The sequence below is a fragment of the Pteropus alecto genome, unplaced genomic scaffold (genome assembly GCF_000325575.1).
Source record: "Pteropus alecto unplaced genomic scaffold, ASM32557v1 scaffold92, whole genome shotgun sequence".
Lineage (NCBI taxonomy): Eukaryota > Metazoa > Chordata > Mammalia > Chiroptera > Pteropodidae > Pteropus > Pteropus alecto.
Window position 1 is genome coordinate 9,448,223 of NW_006432447.1, and position 14,390 is coordinate 9,462,612.

General features: G+C 36.6%; 1 protein-coding gene across 1 annotated transcript in view; it reads right to left on the reverse strand.

Moving 5' to 3' along the window:
* The window catches only part of LOC102883628 (collagen alpha-6(VI) chain), a 92,676-nt gene that overhangs the window by 61,353 nt on the left and 16,933 nt on the right, over window positions 1-14,390 (reverse strand). Inside the window, exons 8-15 of the mRNA XM_006907292.1 lie at window positions 9,974-10,317; window positions 9,811-9,889; window positions 5,886-6,040; window positions 3,677-3,769; window positions 2,394-2,447; window positions 486-557; window positions 373-399; window positions 4-48 (exon numbers count right to left, since the gene is read on the reverse strand). Coding sequence (XP_006907354.1) covers window positions 4-48; window positions 373-399; window positions 486-557; window positions 2,394-2,447; window positions 3,677-3,769; window positions 5,886-6,040; window positions 9,811-9,889; window positions 9,974-10,317 — 869 coding nt within the window. The remainder of the gene's footprint in view (window positions 1-3; window positions 49-372; window positions 400-485; window positions 558-2,393; window positions 2,448-3,676; window positions 3,770-5,885; window positions 6,041-9,810; window positions 9,890-9,973; window positions 10,318-14,390) is intronic.

Genomic DNA, 14,390 nt, shown 5'->3' on the forward strand with positions numbered 1-14,390 from the left:
TACCTGTATTCCATTTAATCCGTCAATTCCACTTTCCCCAACTTCTCCCTAAAAGACAAATGTGATCAGAATAGAGTGCCTTACATTTATGTGGAGAGAAGATAGACACCAAACAAAAAGTTTAATTTTATGTTCCACATATAGCCTCTTTGTTAGGCTTGCCCTAGGTAATATCAAAGATTACTGAGTAATACAAACTTTCAACAAATAATATATATTGCCTGCAATAAAAGACTGGAATAAACAAAATGAAATTATCGACAATAAAAAAGGTCAACAGAAACTTCATTTGTACAATCTACAATAATCTAAAAAATAAAAATATCTCTAGATAGTAGATAGGGAGATAAATGAACGTATTTAGTACCATACCTCCTGTCCATTTAGTCCCCTGTTTCCCTGAAAATAGAAATAACAGTAGTGGTTAGTGTAAGAAAATGGAATCAATGCTAGGAAGATTTCACAGTGTCTTATGCAACACTTACCTTAGGACCTTTGGTGCCATAGCATCCCCTAATACCTTCCTCTCCCACTGGTCCAGTATTTCCTCTTTCTCCCTGAGAAAGAACACATATCCTGATGAGCATTTTTCTGTTGGAACCTGGAGTCTGTCTTGGAAATTTGACAAGTGTTATGTTGGGAAAAAAATATGTGCCTTCTCATGGTTTACAATCCAGAATTCATGCTTTAAAGAAATTAAAAATGGAAGTAAACCAGAGCTACTCTGTTGACAACTTTGCTTCAGATCTCACCTGGACGCTGCCATGGGTAGGGTAGTATCTAAATAAAACAGATATACAAATAACTGGCAGCTGAGATATATTCTCAATATTTTAGGAGATATTTCAGGAACAGATAACGAGAAATTGGTGAGACATCAGAGAAGGATGCTCCAGGTATAATCTATGCAAGAGGCATAATTTCTAGACCCAAATCCATCTTCCTTCTCTCTTTCTTTAAACAAATAACTGCTCCTTCAGTCCTTGTTTTGGTAACCCCAGCAGTCTGTATATCTTGTGAGCTGGAAACAAAGATGTCATCCTCAGCTTCTTTCTCCATAAGTAGTCACCAAGTTATGTCCATTCAACCTCCATTCATATTGTGCCAAACTAAGATTAGGATCTCTTTGTCTTGTACCTACTACTTCAAGGCTTCCAAGTCTAATGCCTGCCTTAATGGTATCCATAATATTGCCTGGGCATGCTTTCTAAACCCATAGCCCATCATTTTTACTCTTATGTGTAACATCATTCAATGACTGCTCATCAACTGGAAGACACCATCCAAATCTTCCAGAGATAGGTATTCAAGGCTCCCAATAATTTGAGTCTTGCTTGCCAAATAACCTCCTCTCATTGTATCCTAGGTTTCAGCCATGTTGACCATGTGCCATTCTGCAAACACACAATTCTCTGACTCAGTTACATGCCCTTGAACACACTGTTCTCTCTGTAGTAGAATGTTCTTCCCTACAAATTTTGCCTGGTGAAATTGTTCTTTGTCCTTCAGATGTCTGCCCCCAAATTACCCCTTATTTGTAGCCTTCCTCTTCCAAGTCCTAAGTGCCACCAAGGCTGTTACTTGAGGTTGTTAGGTATTTGTTCTGCTATACTCTGTCACACTGCATCTCATTATACCTCTAGTATACTCCTTGTGTATAACAGCTGCAACCACTGTTGTCTTGTTTCTTTTCCACTGGTTTGGAAGTTACCTGAGATGGGAATCTTTCTTGTTTGTTTGCTTGTTTGTTTGTTTTTATTTCTAGGGCTTAGCAATGTGCCTGGTACATGGTAAGATGCTTTAATATTTGTCAAATGAATATATGAATGGATGAGTACAGTCGTGAGTGAGGTCTTTGATAAATAATGTGACAAATGGTAAGATGCCTATATAATTGTTAAATGAATGGATACATTGACGGATGGCTGAATGGAAGGAAGGAGGGAAGGAAGGAAGGGAGGGAGGTACGGAGGGAGGGACAGAAGGAAATAAGGAAGGAAGGAAGGAAGGAAGGAAGGAAGGAAGGAAGGAAGGAAGGAAGGAAGGAAGGAAAGGTGAGTTTCTTGATAAGTAATGTGGTGGTTTGGTTTACCTATGCAAAGTGGATCAGGAAGGGGGAAATGACAGTGGTGTGACTCCTCTGGGGAAGATGACAACTTTGGCATTGAGTTCACTGTGCAATGTTGGTGGATGGCAAATGAGGAGACAGTAGGTTAAGAGACTGCTAATGATTACTAGAAGCGAAGTCTGATGAGGATTAGGAAAGAATTCTGATTTTGCACACAAACCATTAGAATCTAACATTTCTTGTGTCTCTCTGAACTGACACAAATGATTTCATATTGTAGATATGTTCTTAGGAATAAGTGAAGCTGAAAAAACCCTTGACTTACAGCAGTGCCTTCCTCTCCCAGGTAGCCTTCACTGCCTTTAAAACCTGGGAGTCCCTGGAAATAAGGAAAGGAAGAGTAGTACATTAGCACTCTATAGACCAAAAACCAGAGGTTAACCAAGCCAAATTCTTCAGCTTTACAGTTTTATTTAGAAAAGTAAGAGTTTGAAAAATTTAGTACTCTGCCACAACCTAGGCTGCATTTATACGCATAAAAATAAATGGAATTTCGAGACGATAACTCAAGGGTGTGTGGGCGTGTGAATCCTAATACTGTCCATAACTCTCTCTGGGGTCATATATAGTGCTGGAGTTTTTGTCCAGACAAATGTTCAAATGACACAGCTACATTTGCCCCTGGCAAGCTAGAATTATCTTCTTTTTATTTTAAAAAATCTTTTTTTAAGATTTATGCTACACATAGAAAAACAGACCACCTACATGTTCTTCCATTCTTTCTGGGCTCTGTTTTTTAAAAATTCTATCACTCTTTTTACATGAAATTGAAGCATTCAGGAAATAATTAGTCCAAAAGCTTTCTTTATAGACACAGCCATAGTAGTTTTGGAGTTATAGTGCTATCTATAAATTATTCAAAACTCAAACACACATGTAAACAAGCAGTATTGAAAACATTGTTAAACATATTCATAGTATGTTTGTACATGTTTAAACATTTCCTAAAACCCCAAATCATATTTTTACATAAAGGTACACAAACTCTTTTTTGTTAGGAAATATCTGAATTTACTGTTGGTTACTGTTTTCCTAATTGGCCTATTTTTGCCTATACATCTGTGATAACATTTTGACTGGATAAAGCTGAATGAAACATCTTAACATCTTTTGCTATGATAGGGTGATCTGATCTAGCTTGATTTTCAGCAGACTGCACAAAATATTCTCTACTTGATTTAAATGACTGCAGTTATTAAAAATGGAAATTGAAATGACATCGGTATTCGGAAGGTTTTCATTATTCAACATGAGAGATGACAATTGACTTTCCTGCATCACTGTCATCACTGCTAGAATATTGGAAAATCAAGGATCTTGGCAGTTGTTTCTCCTGAGATTTGTATAAAAAGTTTTTAGAAGGACTCCAATTTTGAATGTCAAGGAAAAGCCCTGACTATCTAATTTGGCATATAAAAAGAGAAGTGTAATAAGTGTTTACCCAGAGGCTTCTACCTGCCACTTAAAATCACCCCTTATTTCTACCTAAACTCATGTCTGACAGACATACTACATTCAAATAAAGTGAGCCATAAATCTTAAAATCACCCTTTTCCCTGGTGGTCCTGGCTCTCCCATTGTGCCATCCTCTCCAATGCACTTGCAGAATAAACAGCAGCAAGTCCTTTCAGCAACATTGACCTTGGGGAAGGGTAGGAAATACATTATATTTTGTCGCATTGCTTTCCAATCACACATACAAGCTTACTAGTGTGATTCAGACTTCTATCGATTTCAGAAGCCTGTTTACCATTAAAGTGACTGTTCCCTAGAAAGAATGCATGAGACATTCTTCAGCTACCATCTTTCTCTGTGATCTGCATTCTCTAGCACATGAGGAATTCAGAATCAATGCAAAGATTTTTTGTGTTCTCAAAATGGTATTAGTTTACCCATGGCCAATTCACTGCATACCTATTTATTATTGTGGTTTTCTGTACCCACTCCATCCCAGTAATGACCATGGCATTTATTACTCTATACAATTCCGCCCTCAATATTTTGTTCAATAAAATGAACGCATGCTATTTTCTCCATTTCCTATCTTGTGAAATCTTTGTGCGCTAGAAGATTTAGATAGTGCCCAATGTCACACTGCTTCAAACTGAATCCAATGATAAATGCTTCCAAAACAGTGTGTGTGACAGGATTTCAAAAACATGAATTGCATGTTCAACATTTCAGAAGCATTTGCTATAGAGGGTGGGGCATGAGAAAATTCTTCTTTATACTCTGGCCAAAAAAAAATCATATTCTGTATTTAAAAATGTGAATTTCATCTTGGACCTAGTTAGTCATCTCCTGAATAACTGATATATTCCATTACATTTTTACAATTAACCCACAAGATTTATTTTTTAGGAAAATTCTGTTTAGAGTAAATACCATGTTTTGCCTTAATTGGGGAGAATCAATTTTTGTGTTGAGTAGTTTCCCATCAAAATTCCAGTGTGAAGAAAACCATTATAACCATTTAGCAATTTCCCTTCTTTGTCTCTTATTATATAATGTTCCTTTTCTGACATTAGAAAATTCTTTTTTTCCTGAAAATCTCAGAAATACCAATAATATTTGAAACATATGAAACCAAATAATAACAAAATGGATTTTCTGATTTCATATTTGATATCAATTTTATTCAGATCACCAAAATCCTACATCAAATCTTTTACTATTAACATTAAAATTCATCTATGTCTAAAATTAAGTTTTTCTTGTACGGTATTGCATTTATGTAATATCTAAAAACTGACAGGCTTATTTTGAGTAATATCTTCCTCTCTCTATGAATTTCCAATGCAGATTTCAAATAATAGACAGAAAAAATACATGACACCGTCTTCCCTTGTAGAAAGAAATTCCAATAAAATTCCCATTTTTTTACATAATTACTCTTCTGAACAAACTGTGTTTTAACATTATTTATGAATAAATTCTATAGTGCACAATAGCAGAAGCTAACCCTTTACTGGAAAGTGTCCCGATATGGTGTTTATAGATTTTATAAATTATAAGCAAATTTCAAATTATTAGCCATTTATTAAAGTACTACCACATATCTCAATAACACTTCACCACTCTAGTTTAAATTCTTGTGTGTTTCTGAGAGAAATATGATTGAGATGCATCTCATGTACGCATTAGGCTCTAAAAATAGATCATAAGGCAAAAATCTCGGTAGTGGAGACAGCCTTTAAAAATCTTTTGCTCGCTCATGAAGTACAACACTGGAGGTCTACCATCACATTACTAGTTTTTTCCTCAACATTGGAGCAGATTTCTTTTTCTCTAGTTGAACCCTAAATGTAACTGGCTCTCATTTACAGGCCATGTTGCAGGGAAAATACACATCTTAGACACTAGAATTACACTCCATGTGGTGAGCTGTGATACAGGATCTACAAGGGATGTGAAAACTGGCTTGCTGAGGGACCAGCTGATTGACTCTCACATCTCAAATTCCCTTTGGCACTTAAATATTCTTTGACTATAATTTGAGCAAGATTGTAGGTGCTACTGAGGTTTTTGTTTGTTTGTTTTTTAAGCCAAGCGTATAAATTAAACATGCTTTGACATATCTCTACTATATTACATTTCTTTCAAAACATCCTCTTACTTAGGCTGTCCACTAATTCAGAAAAGCCTTTCTTCACTCCGAAATGAACAAAATTAGTTTAAATTCATAAGTATAAATATTAAATCTATATAAAAAACAAATAGAAAATTTAAACTCACCTGCCTTTTCTGAATAACTTACCAGCTGCTTTGACAATTGGCTCCCAAGATCTCTCATTTCAATAGTGAGCTGGGTCTTGTATTCAAATCCTTTCCCAAATTCAATGTAGGGAAGATCAGTCAGGTCACTTGCATTGGTGGCTCCACCCAGAGCTACAGTTATGAGGGCATTCAGGCCTATGCAACACAGTTAACAATTCTTGAGGCGAGGTAGTTTTGGTTATTTTAATCTTTTTGCATCTATATCTAAATTGATATTCTAGGAAAACAGTTACAAGAGGAACACTCATTTTATTGTCCACTTCACCCAACCACACAATATAAAACTGATGTGAGAAGACCAATTGGAGAACAAAAGGAATTTACATTTTTCAAAACTAATTAAAAATTGGAGACAGGGGAAATTGTAACTGTGAGATACTGAGTTAAAGAGTCCAAGGACATGCTAAAGTACAGAGGGATTAATATATCAGGAAAGTAAGTGTTCTACTAAATTTTTGCTATGCAAAGGGTGATCCTTGGAGCAGGAGTATGGCCTGCTCCTTCGAGCCTCTCAGAAATACAGAATCTCAGGCCCCATCCCAGACCTAAAAAATCAGAATCTATATTTTAATAAAATCCTTAAATGATTTGTATGCACATTAAGTTTGAGAAGCACAGCTCTAAATAACCTCATAAGGAATTGATAATCCAGTTGTAATTATAGGTAGCAAAAGACAGTAAAAGACCTCTTGTCAGGCAATTAGAAATACATGACACATAATTATCTAGAGCTGTAGCTCAGAGGCTTTGGGATTTTATAGACCAGAATATTTCAAAGAAAATTTCTAGGGACTAAGAGAGGGTTGACTTATTTTGCAAAGTAAGAACATTAAATAATGATAGTAATAAACTTGGCAATCATTATGGTCAAGGAAACCATAGCAATAACTGTGCTCTCATATATTAATAGTTATTATGTGCCTAGAAGTTGGTTAAGTGCTTTACATGCATTATCTTATTTGTAAGATACAAATACAACTGTATAGGTATGTAGAACTATAGCTCTATTTTACAGACAAGCAAACTGAGGCTTAGAGAGATTAAATCACCCACTCAAGTGGTATTTTTAGGTTTTCATCCAGATAGCCCAATTCCAAAGCCTAGACTCAAAGCAAATTTTAACAACAAAAATGTACTAAGGACATAATCATAAAGAGCAGTCTTAAAATTGAATAAGCTTTACGAAAACCTGACTCCACTGGCCCAAGTTTTCTCTCTCTCTCTCTCTCTCTTTTTTTTTTTGGAGCAGTCTTAAAATTGAATAAGCTTTATGAAAACCTGACTCCACTGGCACAAGTTTTCTCTCTCTTTTTCTTTTTTATTTTTAATAGATGGGTAAAGAATTCTTTGCATAGGACATGGAACCCAATGGACTAGAATAAAGAAATATTCACAGACTTGACCGAGAGTTAAGAATGACTTTTTGTATAAGTTTATACATGATTTTGAATGAAGTGAGGAATAGAATGAAGACAAAGTTTCAGGGACACACTGGAGAGGCTCAATTTCTAGTAGAGAAGAACAGACTAGTTGGCTGAAGTAGAATAAAGGAAGAAACATCTAAGTATTGGATGACCAACTTGTCCTGGTTTGCTTGGACTTTCCTGGTTTGCTTGGACTATACTTGAAACCTAAGTGATAGTCTCTGACTTGTCTCAAGCAAACAAGGACAGTCAATCACTCTTCCGAAAATGAGAATAAAGGGGAGAAAAGGAGTGGTGGGCAGGCTGGAAAAGGCAATGAGGAATGCTGAGTTCATCCATCAGAGTTCAACGATCAAGAGAAGGCATGATAATGGGTCGATTTATGAGGGGAAAATGTCTCACATCTGACTGTAAGTTCCAGGAAATGTAAAAATTTAAGAGTTATGAAAATCATGGAATTGGTTTGCAGCAACTATGCATGTAACTTCTTTGTAACTGCTTTTCTCAGGATGGCGGCTTCAATCCTGCTTTTTTCAGACTCATCCAATAGAAGAGTTCTATAATTTTAAATACAGTGTCTTCAATTCCTAAAATGACTAAAGGAAGAAAAGACTTCAGAAAGTGGGAAGATTAGTAGTCATTGAGTGAATTCTAGATTATTAGATCTTTAAAAATTCAGAAACTAATTTGAACCCAACCCACATGGATTAGTAGTTATAAAGCCACATCTACCATCAAGGATCCTCTTTCCTCTGGTCTCTTCTAATTCCATGGTAACTGTACAGTTGATACTTGTAAACTGTAGCAGTTTACATGGCTTTAAATTAGGGAGACTCTGCCAAGTCAATATATCATAGGGCCCAGCATCAACTGAAATTATGTGTATTTAAAAGTGGGAAGCCACAAATGTATATGACAAACAGAGATGCACAGACATGGACTGTGGATTAGTGGTTACCAGAGAGAAGGGGGATGGTGGAAGTAGATAGGAGTAAAAGGGGTCAAATATTTGCTGACAGAAGGAAATCTAACAAAGCAATATACATATGATGTATTATTGAATTGTATACTTGAAACCTATTAATTTCATTAGCCAAGGTCACCCCAATAAATTTACCACACACACAGTATAAAAAAAGGAAAAATAGGAAAAGCTGAAATTTAAAAAAAAGCCTACCCACCCAAACTAAGCACTCCAGGGTCTTGCTCATTAAAATTTCCACTATAGCTCATTAAAAAAAAAAAAAAAAAGTGAAGACTTGATAAAGAGAAATCAGCTTTAGTAAATAACGGGCAAAATAAAAATCCTTACTCTCCAACCATACATTTAGTGGACTTTGCAATTTGTTTAAAATTGGGGAGTAAAAACCAAACAGCGAAGATGAAATCCAGTCAGCCCTTCATAACAAACCTGGGAAGCAGATGTCTTAGGTTGGGTTCTCTAGAAACAGAATCGGAGATGATTTGGAGGCACACAGGTTATGGAGGAAGCATGTTCAGAAGAAAGGGGTGAGAGCAGGTGGGGGCGGAGGAAGGAGCTGAGCAAGACAGTGTTTCAGCTTGAGTCTAGCTTCAGCCGGATATTGTGAGGAACTTGGAGCATAAATTGCACCACATGGTACCATTTTGAGGCAAAGGTCCAACTGTTCTCTACCTGCTACCCAGGGATGGGATAGAGAGTAAACTCCCACATGAGGTGGCTCCCACTGACCAAGGGCAATTCCTCAAAGAAGGGGGACCTGTGAGCTGTTAGCAGCCAACACTAACAGCAGCTGGAGGATGGAGGAAATTGTCCAGAAGAGGAAGTCTGGGTGGGGCACCAATAGGAAAACAAGAAAGTTTTCCTATTCTTAGTCAAACTAGAACATGTAGGTGCATTTCTTCCATTGATCCATGTTTTAGTAAGAACTGACAATAAGTCAGACTGGGCATTGGCTCTCAAAGCCAAAAGCCTGGTGCCAGAGCTTTAAACACTCAGACACTACAGTTGTTCCACCAGTGGTCTAAAGAATGGAATTGATTAGAAAGCCTCAAAACATAAGTAAACATGTCCAGCAATGCCTGCAACTCTGGAAACTTAAAAAATGTTAGAAGAAAATAATTCAACTTTCCCATTCCCTTAGTCAAGGAGAAATACACAGTTTACTTCTGTTGACACTAAAGCAACAATATTAGGTAATGTGAGGCAAGGGAGACAGGGACCCTTCTCCAGGAAAGCTTAGGAAGGAGAAATATAGTAATATGAGAGAAAGAATAGGACTTTGTATTCAATGTTGGTTGGTTCATATACATAGGGTATAAAGAAAAATGTTAATGCCAAAATGTTCTTAGAGCTCATTTGCTCTGTCAAATGAATACAAAGTGGAAATGTTGGCAAATTCAGGGGTATACGAGTGCCTGGAAACTTTAGAGCAAGAACTGAGATCTGTTATTATAAAGTTAATAAACACCCCTTTCCCACTCTTCCCCCATGCTCAATACCTTCTTTTCTAAGTTCATCAGATTTCTGTTCAAGTTTTTCAATGTCATCATCCAATCCATCTGAAAATAAGAGAGCCACCTAGGAAAGTATTCAAAAAAGAAAAATGAGTAAAAAGGAGGTTATTGCAACCACAGACCAATAAATAAAATAAAACCAAGTTACCTTTCCACGAGCAGCTGATTTATTCTGAAACGCATCCCACAGTGAATTCAAGAAGTTTGCATTGAGAAAAGATGGTCCTTTAACTGTTACACCCTTCAAGCTGTTCAGTATGTTTTCACTGTAGATTTCAAACTTGGGGGAATATTTTTCCATGGCATTGGTCACTTGAAAAGCCACACTAACCTGAGTCTCTGTGCCCACCTCGCAGCTAACCCCACTAAGGGAGCCAATGGCACGTAAGATGTCTTGAAGGTAGGTTTCCACCCAAGACTGACCGTCGAGCAAAGCTTGCCCATTCTGCAGAGTTGAGATGTCAAATCCTACCACAACGTCCACAAAACAATCTAAGGTTCAAGGGGAAAAAAATACCTTATTAGATTAATGGATCCCTTTATGTGACTTAAATGTAATGTCTGAATCAAGTTACAAAGTTGGAAAACCAGAAAGAACATGAGGGAATAATGGAACATGCTCAGAATCACTCTTTCATAACCTGTAAAAGTATAAGTGTATAGTATTTTTTTTTAGCTAGTATAAAATCTAGATGACTCTATAACAATAAAAGTTCTGAAAGATTTTACTGTGGCCATTGAAAAAGCTATGCTGAGTCATTTAAATAGCTAAAAAAGTATATTATGGCAATATTAATAGTCTAAAATAGGAAATTCATATGCTATTTATCAATTGGCACCAATAGCACCCACTTACAAGTTTTTCAACAAATATGAAATTATAAATATAAGGGATATAAAAACATTTGCATAGAGAAAGTCGCTTAGAAAAAAATAAATTACAAAGTAATGTTCTAAAATGATTTAGATGATTTATCTTTCTAAACATAATCTCTGATTCCTTTTTTAGTCTTCTAACATCCACTCAGAAAAGAAAGAGGCAAAAGACATATCGTCCAAGAGATTCTTTGGGATCTTATTTGGTTTAAGTCCTGCAAGTGAAGAAACTGGGAACCAAATTACCCATATTTAACTGTGTCAAAGATGGTGCTACATTCAGAGCTCAGCCACTCAGGAAGCCAAAGCCAAAGACATTTTGGGGTTCAAGAAATACTGAGAGAGGTATTGCATTCAAAATGCTTTACTCTTTTTCTTATTAACTCCAGAAACCTTTAAGCACTGGAGAAATACAAAGGACTTGATATTTTAAACTGAATCTCCTAAAGGAAAGATTACTAGAGAAGAATAAAGTCATGTGACATACAGACTTTTCTTTTAAGAACTTCTAGCTTGGGTAAAAACGTCAATCTTTTCTAGTTAATTCAACACATACAGATTGCTTGGAAATTAAGGGAAAAGTGTTTAATTTGCTTTGTTTAGATAAGCAGTTTTTCAGATATTTGTTGTATTGACAAATGCGTGCCTCCACTACCTCCAGACACGTTAGTCAGTTAAACTTTTGCAAGTCTTTGAAACCAAAATGTTTTAATTCTTAAAACAAGAGCCAGTAACTTGATTCATTTTAGTGAGAAAAGAGTCAGGTGAGGGAAAATAAAAGCCTTCAAATTTCACAATGACATTGGAAGCAAATCGATGTTCTCAAGAAAAAAATCTGAAAGGTGGGTTTTCTTATTTTACTACACATACTTTACTGGGAAATCTCTTCTTCAATATTCAGAAAGGGGGATGAAAAGAAACTACTCAGAAAGAGCAGAATATGTCCTTTGCAAAATTCCTTTTGAATCTGTGTCCTTTCATTTATATCTTGAGATTAAAAATTCCACTCTTGGATGAACATTGTTTTAACCCCTGAACGGAAAACCGTTCAGTAACCAAGATATGTTACTGCCTTCAAGGAAAACAGCCTCTTGTATTAAAAAAAAAAAAAAAAATGGCAGAAATAACAAAATGTCATTGAGTTATCCTGGGAACGGTCCCCTATACTTTACCATTTTGTCTAGATTACTGACAGTACAAATTCTAGTAAATAAATTCCTTCTATTTCTTTAACTAATTCACCTTGACAACTAATTCCATAATAATGTGAGCAAAAGAATAGAATTTGGGGAGCAATTCCAGAGTTAGCTATGTATCCAAATAAATTAGAAAAACTAGGTCATACTAATCAAGTAGACTATCATGTAATGGCTTGCAAACTCTTCAGAGATACCTGCCCTCAAACTAGAAGCCTTTGAAGTTAATTAAGAGGCAGGGATGGTTTTGGAAGTGAGCTAGGGAAAAGAGTAAAATTGGATTTCTAAAGAGAAATGATGAAGGATTAAACTAGGATAGCAGGAGTAAGAAATGAAAAGGGGCAATAAATGCAAGGGAAATCAAGAAGGTAATGCATAGGACTGGCCATCCAGGGTGAAAAAAAAGGAGAAGTAAAACCAGCATTCTAAGCATTTGACTAGTTCTCACAAACAGCAGTGTGGAAGTTCAGTGTGGGGAGGTCTTTGAGTGGGAAGGCACAAAGTTGAGTGTTAAGTGTTAGTCATGTACCAGTCATGAGTCACATTCTGCTAAATAACTTGGCAAATCTCTTAACATCTCCAGGCATTAATTTTCTTTTTTATAAAAGTGAAGAGATTATGTATTTCAAAATAAAAATACAAAAGAACAGAAAAGAATAGATTGGAATGACAATTACAATCTTACGGTTCCCTGCCAGACCCAAAAGCTGATTTTAATTATCCGACTTATAAAGAAAGTCCTTAATTGGAGTTGCTGCAGATTCTCAGTGTTAAGAAATGCTGTCAAGAGGGTAGGGCATATTGAGGTTCGAAGACAAATTCTTGAGAAAATACTTTAAAGGAGAAAGTTGGGCTGTTGGCAATTAGCTAGGATAAAAGAAAAATTTGTTTAGGGCCTTTGAAAGAAGGGATATTTTAGATGGAAAAACAATGATCTAGAAAATCTAGTTAGGTACTGTAAAAGATCTAGTTTATATGCCTCTCAAATTTGCTTGTACCTCCTGCACCCCAACACACACCCAAGGTCTTGGTCATTTGTCCAATGGAGAACCTCAGCTGGCACCACTGTCTGGTTGCCCAACACTGTGGTGGTGGAGGGGCAGGTTTTGACATGGTCTTCATCATGCTCACTGCAGTAGGGCTGCAACGATTCTGGTGCCCTTGCCCAACCCAACTGAACTCATGAAAAGTTCTGGTTTCTTCCACCACCCCCAGCCACAGATATAATGCATGATGAGTTCTGTATCTGGTTTCTTCAAAGGGCAGGAGAATTAATTCTCCATAATATAAACTCTGACCAATGAGAGGCCATTGATGGGAAGGAACTGGCAGATTAATCCCTCCTATATTCCTCTGACAGACAAGACTATGCAGTGGTTCTCTACAGCTCCCTTGGTGACGTTCTACATAACCAACATGTTATGCTTTCTCAAGAAGCTGTAGCTAGCTTGGTTACATCTTGTATTTTCCCTCCTTTCCTTTATCATTTCCCTTCCACTCACTCTGGCTTCCCTGGGATTTTATTCCCGCTAAAGTTTTAGCTCATAAAGTATTAGCACATAAACTTTGCTTTCAGTTCTGTTTCTAGAGAACTCAGTAAAGACAGGAACATACAGAGATCCTGGTCAAGGAAAGGTGGGGATGACCATCTAACTTTTTTCCCCTATATTTCCCACATTCCTTGAATCAAATCCCAAGGATGTCTCTTACCTCATCCTAATCAGGCTGACCTTTTGCTTAAGCTCTTTTTTGATTCATTTATCCATGATAATGCAAAAGATGAGAAGTATTCTTGATTATTTTGCTATCTAATCATGGCTCCATGCCAAAAAAGACAGGACTTCTAGATCCTGAGAACTTCCTGGTCTCCTCTAGGTGGTCAGAATAGCCAGGTTCAAAGAAAAATCAGAAAAAATAAGCATGAATAAAGCTAAAAATGAAAACAGACTTTGGAGTTTAGCTGCATAGGGAAATTGGGCATATGCTGAACACAGAATTTAAAGATGGCTCTGAAATGTTGCTAAAATATTGAAGTTCTTAAACTAAGGAACACTTGGTAAATTGCCCTCCTGTTGAACTAACCTCATCACTCCACATATTTACATTTAAAAGACCACTTCAATATATACTCTGCAACACTCTGTGACAGTTACTAATACTGAACATTTACCATGTCCTTCCTATTCATAATCTCACTTATCCTTATGAAACAGACTAAGTAGAAACTCTTCTAAGATTCATTCTGCAGAAGAGTTTGTGACTGCTGTGACTTAGAGCAGTTTGCTCAAGGCCTCACAGTTATTACTGTGGATCTCACACTTGGAATCAGATCCAGGCTTGTCTGGAGTCCATATGCTGAACTACTTTATCTTGCCACTTCCTGGGTAGCCCGTAATGATAGGTCAGGTAGGTTACTAGCTCTGCTACTAGACTGTGACATTGGAAGTGACAGCTTAACAGCAAGTGGTTTCCTTAGGGAGTAGAAGCTTATGA